The sequence below is a fragment of the Seriola lalandi genome, unplaced genomic scaffold (assembly GCF_002814215.2).
Source record: "Seriola lalandi dorsalis isolate HSWRI2012SDOR001 ecotype SW California unplaced genomic scaffold, Sedor1 jcf7180002054591, whole genome shotgun sequence".
Classification (NCBI taxonomy): Eukaryota; Metazoa; Chordata; class Actinopteri; order Carangiformes; family Carangidae; genus Seriola; species Seriola lalandi.
The window spans coordinates 1,881,263-1,889,899 of NW_019525144.1; the positions used below are offsets into that span (position 1 = coordinate 1,881,263).

At 42.0% G+C, this 8,637-nt stretch overlaps 1 protein-coding gene across 1 annotated transcript; it reads left to right on the top strand.

Moving 5' to 3' along the window:
- Positions 1-288: 288 nt before the first annotated feature.
- LOC111664513 (tyrosine-protein phosphatase non-receptor type 9-like) lies at positions 289-8,533 on the top strand. The gene is made up of 12 exons (XM_023419118.2): positions 289-353; positions 2,816-2,959; positions 3,694-3,783; positions 4,079-4,203; positions 4,462-4,567; positions 4,673-4,783; positions 4,882-5,792; positions 5,989-6,085; positions 6,965-7,034; positions 7,188-7,266; positions 7,617-7,767; positions 8,088-8,533. The coding sequence occupies exons 1-12, from the start codon at positions 321-323 to the stop codon at positions 8,373-8,375; spliced, it is 2,205 nt and encodes a 734-aa protein (XP_023274886.1). The 5' UTR covers positions 289-320; the 3' UTR covers positions 8,376-8,533.
- The last annotated feature ends 104 nt before the right edge of the window (positions 8,534-8,637 follow it).

Here is an 8,637-nt window from a genome sequence, read left to right on the forward strand (position 1 = left end):
AAATTCAGTTTATGTGAATGGTAAAAAATGTATCGTCTGTGGTAGAATGTATTGATACATTTTTTTTTCAGTTTGTCACTGTCAGTAGAAACACAAACTGTAGGTACTAAACTGCAGTGATACTTGTTTTGAGCAGTGTATAGTAAAGTGTACTGATAAACACAGGTTTTGATGTAGTAAACTGTATTGATAAATACAGTATTGATGAGTGTGTGGTAAAGTGATTGGGTGTGGGCGGGGCCTCGGTCCCCGTCTCTGGCGTGAGCAAGTGAGCGAGCGGCTGGTGGGCGCGCCCGCTGCGACGTTGCGGAGGCTTCAAGATGGCGGAAGCCCTGACAGCTCAGGAGCAGCTGGTAAGGGTCTCTTGACGGACTTTTTCCCTTATTCCCCCATCATATTCAGTGTTTACACATGTCACATTCAGTTTCTTCCTTAACTGGCGATTTTTCCATATATTTTGTCATGGTGACTGTAACCGGGAACGATGTGTGTCTAGTCAACAGCGCTGGCCCGTTCGCACCCTGACTCCGGTGTGACTGACAGCAGTTAGCATGTGTGTTAGCATGTGTGTTAGCATGATGGCGTTTGCTAGTAGCTAGTAGTAGGGACCACTTAACCGGCTGTGTATCACGAATACTCGTTCAATCAATAACCCAATTTTACATGGACCACATAGATATTTTCATATCGCCTATGTTAACTAGTGTTGCATCCGTACGAGCGATTAGCCTCATACATAGTGCTTCTAGTGTCTTTAACGCTACCGTTAGCCATCCAGCCACCACATGTAACCTAGCCGCTAGCTAATGCTAATAGCTATTGTTGACTTGCAGGGAATTTCCTCGACAGCTACCTTGCCAGACGTTAAAAAATATATTGCACCAAGTGTGAAGGTCAAAAATGACTAACGCATGATTCACTTAATTGTCAGTTGTCGTTATGCATCATGACACAGTGAAGACAGACCAAGATCATGAGTCTCATCGCACAACGCGAGTGTTTGCTATGAGCCCACTAGCTAGCAGTGTCCTGTCTATCAGATTTACGGTCGCGAATTCACAGAAGTGATCCTCCTGTTCCTAGCATTGTTGTTGCCATCACTTTCTAGTAAAGGGGTGGGCCTGACACTGATAGCAAATATCAAATGTCACACCGCGATTGTGGTGACAGCTTCGTTTTATGGCTACTTGTTTTATCTTAATCAAGCATTCACAAGGTTAACTGATAAGTAAGATAAGTAACGGGACGCGCTCGCACTGCTTCCCAGATTTGTTGATTTCTTTCTTGATGGCTAACCATCACTTTTCCAGACCCAGTAACGTCATACGATTAACTGCCCTGAGGACACTTGGAGTACATAATGTTTGTGGTGTTTGCTCACTGTTGAGATCGGCGACTTGTTGCCTTGCCTTGCCTTGTATAATCCTACCAAGGCTAGCAGCCATACCCTGGTGCTGATGTTCTGTCCCTGGTGGCAATATACAGTGTATATACCGGTATCCAGATTTCTTATGATATAAAGGTGTGATTTAAACTTATCCTCCTCCTGCCCCAAAAGCGAAAATTTAAACGTGATCATCATTTAAATAGGGGGTTTGTGGTGCAGAAACAAAACTTGCAAAGGATGATCCCGTCAAAACCCACAATTACTTGATAAAATAATTTTTGCATGATGAAAAATGTATGATGCCAACTTAGGTGGTGTCAGTGGCACTAAATCAGGCAGTGTACCTTTAGAGGTTAGCATTTGTGTCTGATGTGATTCCTTTGCTTCTCTTGCCTTGATTTAAATGCCAGGACTAGGTGTTGGTTAGATTTATTGAATGTGTATGTGTACGCAATAATTACAATATGTGTCCTGTCACAGCATTGAGTCAGGTACATTCTTGGCATTTAGTTCTGGCTATGTAAGTCTGAGAGTCACAAATCTTTCCCAGAATCCAGTTGTTGTAACTGGATAAATAATCACATTTTCTGTGTTAGCGCCTGTGTGATTGTCCTGATGATATAATCCTATAATGTTTATTCACATCACCTTTAAGACCACCTCTGCTGATATTATAACATCTATCTATCTATCTATCTATCTATCTATCTATCTATCTATCTATCTATCTATCTATCTATCTATCTATCTATCTATCTATCTATTTATTTCACATTCAGGAAAAAGGGAGTGGAGTTGCTAGTTTACACAGCAAATGTTATGTATTGAATGAATGTGACTATTGTTTAGCCCGTCATCTAATAACAAAACTGATCATGAGATGCATCAGAATGTGGGTGACTTACCAAGTCTGCCAAACAACTCATAGGAAAGCCCTGTATTTGGATTAATTCTTCACTTGGCATCCACTTTTAATTCTTTGTCCTATGAGAGAGTAGATTCAGGGTTTGTACATAGCTAAAGAAGTAATCTGTTGTACCCATTCATGTACTCTCCTCTTGCTGGTTTCAAATTTAGAGGACAGATGCAGCCCACTTGGGTGGAAACAGGCTGACTGTTGTCTCCTGGCATATGAGTGCTCGCATCCACTCCATCTTCGAGGAGCACAGCCTGCTGCTGCCATCTGTATCAAAATTATTGTGACTTTGGCAGGGAAAGAACTACAAAGCTGAGGGGGCTCAGTTTTGTGTCTCCTCTTTGTCATGCCAGTTGTCACCCCTGCTCTCCTCCCTAAATTCCAAGTTCTTATGTGTGTTTTCAACAGTCTCTGCTCCTTTGGTTGTCCCCCTCCAGTTTTTCTGCTTTAATCTGTCCTCACACACTGACACCTCACCTTTTTTCTTCATCTTCCCCGTCACGTTTGTCCAGGCTGTGGAGGAGTTCCTGAGTGAGGTGCGTAGCAGGGAGCAACCTCACAGCGCTGGGCTCGTCTCTCAACCAACCGCTGTAAAGTTTCTTATGGCCCGCAAATTTGACGTCTCCAGAGCCATCGACCTCTTCCAAGCATACAAGGTACAGCAGTGCTTTGATTGGTGACACAACTGATATAACTATTTTTCTATTATCAACATGGCAATGCAGCACTTAATTAGGGCTAAAGGATTTGGAGGAAATATCCAATTGCAGTTTTTCTGAGTAGTATAACAATTACATTTCAGTCTGCAAAAAGTTTCCGCACCTCCAAGTAAGATCCAGGCTTATTTGCAGGTGTACACAATACACACACAAGTTTATACCAAAATAGAAGGAATCAGACAGATCAATGCAGTTGCTTGACAGCAATCCTCATAGGGATCTTTTTTAAATAAAGTTTTCTAAAGTATATAAAAAGATTTAGGTCACAATTAATAAGATATTACATTAGTTGTATACTACATTACTCAATATTTTACGTTCAAAATAATCATGACGATCTAATGAAACCCAATGTAAAATCTCAGCAACAAATACTATCATGCAAATCAGTTTTATAATTTTGTTAATTCTCTGTTAGGTGCTGTAATTTTTTGAGGCTGCACTCAGTGGTGTTACTGTATGCATATGGTGGGACAAAATGGCATTACTCCTTAAGGCACAGTCTGGGATAGAAATAAAAGGGTCTGCCAGACCACAGAGTAATAATAAACAATGACAGAATTAAAGTTTATGATGTCTGGTGCTGATAAATGTGTTTGCATGCTACCTTAGCTGCAAGCTAATGCTTGTGTTCTTTCTCCCCCACCTTTGCCATCATGTATCAACATTAGAACACAAGAATCAAAGAGGGCATCATCAATATCAACCCTGACGAGGAGCCCCTACGCTCTGAGCTGCTGAGTGGCAAATTTACAGTCCTGGTGAGTGGTGAAGTTATTATTAGCCACTTGACACATAGCAACTTCATTTAGCAATTACATCCCTGGATACAAAGAAAATGATGCACATACTCTTCATTGAGGAAAAGGTTGTGTGTTTGTCAGTGTGGACACGTATGCTTGTGTGTCTCCTTATGGATTACGATTACGTCAAGTAAAAATTGATTTGTTTTGACTTTATATTATTGAAAGTATATTTTAACTGTCAGATAACATAGCCTGGAAGCAGAGTGAATTTGCATTGGTGTATGAGATGGTCTGTTAATGTCCCTACCAGCCGGGCCGTGATGCAAAGGGTGCTGCTCTAGCGCTCTTCACGGCTCGTCTCCATCGGCCAGACGTCACCACCCACAAAGCTGTGCTTCAGGCCATCATCTATCAGCTGGACAAAGCCATAGAGAGGTGATGTCCGAACCATAACCATTTGTATAAACACATTTTTTTCTCTCTCTTCTGCACTTTACTTTGGTGTTCTGGTACACCTGTTCCTCTCTGTCCGTCATTGTTCAATTCTCTCATTTTCTGCTGCTATTTTAGTCTCTGTCTTCTAGTTCCAATTTTTTACTTCTTGCTACTAATTAGTGGTGTCAGGATCTCAGATAGAGTTTTCGCCAATCTATTTCTGTTTTTAATTGAAAAATCTTCTTGATTCCTCCCCAGTGTACAAACTCAAAGAGACGGACTCATATTTATCTACGACATGACCAACTCCAGCTATGGCAATTTTGACTATGAGCTCTGTGTCAAGATCCTCAATTTGCTCAAGGTAAATATCCAGATCATCCTCTGTTGGTTTTTGGTGTTAAAACTGTGTCTTGGAAATGAAAAGCGTTTTTCATCATTTTGTCTGTTTGATGCTTGTATTTCCCAGGGAGCATTTCCAGCCCGTCTAAAATGTGTCTTCATTGTGTCATCACCTCTTTGGTTTCGGGCGCCTTTTGCAGTCCTCCGCCTCTTTGTGCGTGAGAAGCTGAGAGAAAGGGTATGTGTGACTGTTTTAATTAGGGGGTTATGTCATAATATGTAATGTGTTCGTTATTTGTTGTTTGAAATGTGTTTTCTTCATTCTGAAATCACCAGGTGTGCACGGTGAAAGCTCATGAGTTGGCCAGTCACATCCCAGTCTCCTCGCTTCCTGAGCACCTGGGTGGGACATCCCAGTATAGCCACGTTGCTTGGATCCAGTCCTGTGTTAACATTCACACAAACACTGTTCAGGGTGACACACAAGAACATGACACACATGACTGTGTGGGAAGCCTGCTACGCTCTTACAGCTTGGAGTGTAGCAACACAAGCGCAGGCGCTACACTGTCCCATACCCATATAAATACGCAGTTAGGTCCTGAGCTTGCTGTGGCCAACTCTAACTGTTACGATGATAGCAATGCTAACCCACACAACCACTGCGGTGTGGTGGAGGGCAGGACTCGAGGCCCAGGCCAGTACCAGCAGAGCCCACATTCTGCTGCAAACAGGCCGCAGGGGAACCACCAACACTGGAACGGCTCAGCTGTGAGCGAAGCCAACATGGCTGTTAGTGGCTCCGGCCTCAATGCTAATATGAATGGTCGTGGCCGCCAAGCTCCTCCCCAGTCAGACACACCTCCCGACACACCGCTTTCCCAGAAGAGTGATGGGGATGCGGTGTATGGCAAGACAACAGACTCTGCCCATGAATCTCAGAATGAGGGTGTCAAAGAGGAGGACGAGGAGGAGGGTGAGGAGGAGGAAGGGGTACCTCCGTTGCCCCAGAAATCTTTGCCTCGTCCACCCCACCAGCCTTCCTCTCAATCCCCGCCCCTGTCTTCATCGTGGGGTCCTGATGAGGAGGACCGCTGCATGGAGGTGTCTGTTCACATGCCAGAGCAGGGAGGCATGACAGTGCATGAGCTGGTGGAGCATGTGAAGAGGAAGAAGAAAAAAGGAATCTATCAGGAGTACGAGGAGATCCGCAAGGAACCACCAGCAGGCACCTTTGACTACTCCAAGTAAGAGATAGAAAATCTATTCTTTCCACCTGGCCCTTTTTTTTTTCTTTGTGCTTCTGTCTTTCTACTGGTATCTTCCTTTGTTTTCTCTCTCATTAACAAGGTAAAGGAAAATTATGTGACGGATTTGTATACATCAGCACAGTATTTCAGTCTATCATGTTTCTTCACATTGAAATCAATTCTGCTTTTACAGGAAATTATCCAATCAGATTAAGAACAGGTACAGTGATGTTCTCTGCCTGGACCAGTCACGAGTTCGACTCTGCCAGCTGTCTGATGATGAGGATGAGGTAATAGTTGATTAATTGATTAATTGATTAATTAAACTTCAATTTTTCTCCTATAATTATTTCATGCATATGTTTGAAAATATTCCTTAATGACTTTGTTGATGATAGGTGATTTTATAAATGTTTGCTGCTAAATTATGGGACAGAGTTGCCAACATCAGTCATATTCACTTTCACACAAAAAGAATGTATTAAACTATAATGTTATATGTTGCATATTTTTTTCATAAGTAATTAATGGTCAGCACTGAAGTGATCAGCAAAGGATTGGCTGTAGACATAAATGTGGATTTGATGTTGCATTAGCAGTTACATTAGATTACAAGACTAACATTTGTGTGTCAGCAATTGGGTCTGTTGTTTATTATGTTTTCACCTGTGCTTGTCTGCTGCATCTGATATGTGTGATTGGAAAGTGGAGCCACTGGCAGTATTATACACAGTGGCTTTTATGTGGTTAAAAGGAAAGGCCTGTTTTTGGCAGCCCGGATCTTATTTTTGTAAAATGAGCACTGTGTTATAATAGCTAAAACTATAAATATAAGACCCATGTTGTAAAAAAATCCTTTAGAAGAATTAAAAAGGTTATTTGGCTGTAGAGCAAATGTTGAGGTTGGCAAATGAATGAATCTCATTAAGTAAAGATTGACTGGACCCGCTCTGGATTCATAATGCATTGTATATAGTAGCATTTTTGCGTGACTCCAATCTAAATGTTTAACCATTTACTGCAAGTAAGTGGCGGGCATAAAATGTAATTTTACAGAGAAGTCAAAGCTATAGTGATGTAAACATATGTCAGCCCCACTAATAAGACTAATGTTGAGTCCTAACATCTAGCAGCGAGTCTCACCACATCTCTGCTGTGTGTTTTTGCAGACATCCGATTACATTAATGCCAGTTTCATGGATGGGTACAAGAGGAGCAACGCTTACATCGCAACTCAGGGTGAGCAGCTGTTGAAACAAACTCTTAATTATCTTTATATAGTCCTTCATGCACATTACACTTTTTCTTCTCCAACCTCACTCAGTTCTCCTTAAACCATAGTAGGGAACAATGTGGTGTTACCACGATCTGACTGACTTCTGTGTCCCTCAGGTCCTTTGCCAAAAACTTTTGGTGACTTCTGGCGTATGGTGTGGGAACAGATGGTACTTATCATTGTCATGACCACCAGGTGAGGCTTATTCACCTGTGATTTCAGGAGTGTATTATGAATTGAGCCGGGCAGTCACTGTATGGATTAAGTCTGATTTAACCCTTAATTGGTTAAATCAGATTCATGAGACATGTTAAAGTCGCTCAGTTGATCCGTACAGTGTGGGCATAGAAGTTAAAGGTTCTGGCTTTGCAGAAAGGCAGGTAAAAAACGTGTAGTGTGAGTTAACACTACGTACAAGATTAACAAAAAACGCACAGTGTCTGTCTAGCTTTAGAAATGCACAAAGAGTGTTTGCATAGAATAAGCAATAACATGATGGGGTGATGATGAGATTAAAAGGTTGTGATTTGTGTTGTGTGTCTCAGGGTCGTGGAGCGTGGACGTGTCAAGTGTGGTCAGTACTGGCCTCTTGAGGAGGGCAGGACCGAACAGCACGGATACTTCTTGGTCAGGAACACACATGTCCAGGTGTTCCAGGATTTCAAACTCTCCCATCTTGAACTCTACAACACACAGGTAAGTCATGGTGACCATGTTAGTACCTGAAAATTTCTTAAACTAGGTCTGTTAATCTAATATAATAAAATGGACCTCAGAGTATCTTTGATGGCTCTAGAGGTCTTTAAAATTGAACTAAAGATAACTTGATATGTGACTGTGAAGACTTTAGATTGTGGGATTGCTTTTCTTGGTGGAATCTTTGTAAGATTTCATGCAATCTGCCAAGAATACTTGGCATGAAAACTGTCCCACAGGCTCATACATGCCAGTTGAAAGGAATGAGCCTAAAGTGTAGCTCTATTCTTCTTCTATGAACCTGTCCGACCTTTTGTTAGTCTGGAGAGAGACGGGAGGTGTGCCACTACCTCTATGTCAGCTGGCCAGATTTCGGGGTGCCCAAGAGTGCTTCTGCTATGCTGGACTTCCGTGAACATGTACTTCAACGGAGGGAGGCTGCAGTTCAGAGCCTGGGATCCAGCTGGACGGGGCCTCCAGGAGGCCCCCCTGTGGTTGTGCACTGCAGTGCTGGCATTGGCCGCACAGGTAAACACAATATTAAAGGGTGTGAAATGTTGTTGAATGCGTCAAGTTCAGCTCAAATGTTCTTTTTACTATCCATTTAGTTATCTACTGTCTTAGATGCACTTTACTCCACCTTCCCTTTGAGTTATATAGTCTTTTCTTGTTATACAGACAGAATCTAGAGATGGAGTAACTGTTAAAATAAATGGAAAATTTGGCAAGACACATTTGGCCACTGAGATTGTTGTTTAAGGTGGGTTAGTGGCTCCAATATGTTTTTGAGCCTGTGTTACTAAGAAATCAGACAGCTCTGAAGGAAAAAATTGATCTCAGAACTATATAGGTTTACCTGACACATAGACT

What these genes read in the sequence shown, in the direction of transcription:
- LOC111664513 (XM_023419118.2), top strand. Translation starts at nt 321, where the DNA reads ATGGCGGAAGCCCTGACAGCTCAGGAGCAGCTG. An exon ending in ACCTCTTCCAAGCATACAAG is followed by an intron (nt 2,960 to 3,693) that starts GTACAGCAGTGC and finishes TATCAACATTAG; the next exon opens with AACACAAGAATCAAAGAGGG. An exon ending in TGTCTGATGATGAGGATGAG is followed by an intron (nt 6,086 to 6,964) that starts GTAATAGTTGAT and finishes GTGTTTTTGCAG; the next exon opens with ACATCCGATTACATTAATGC.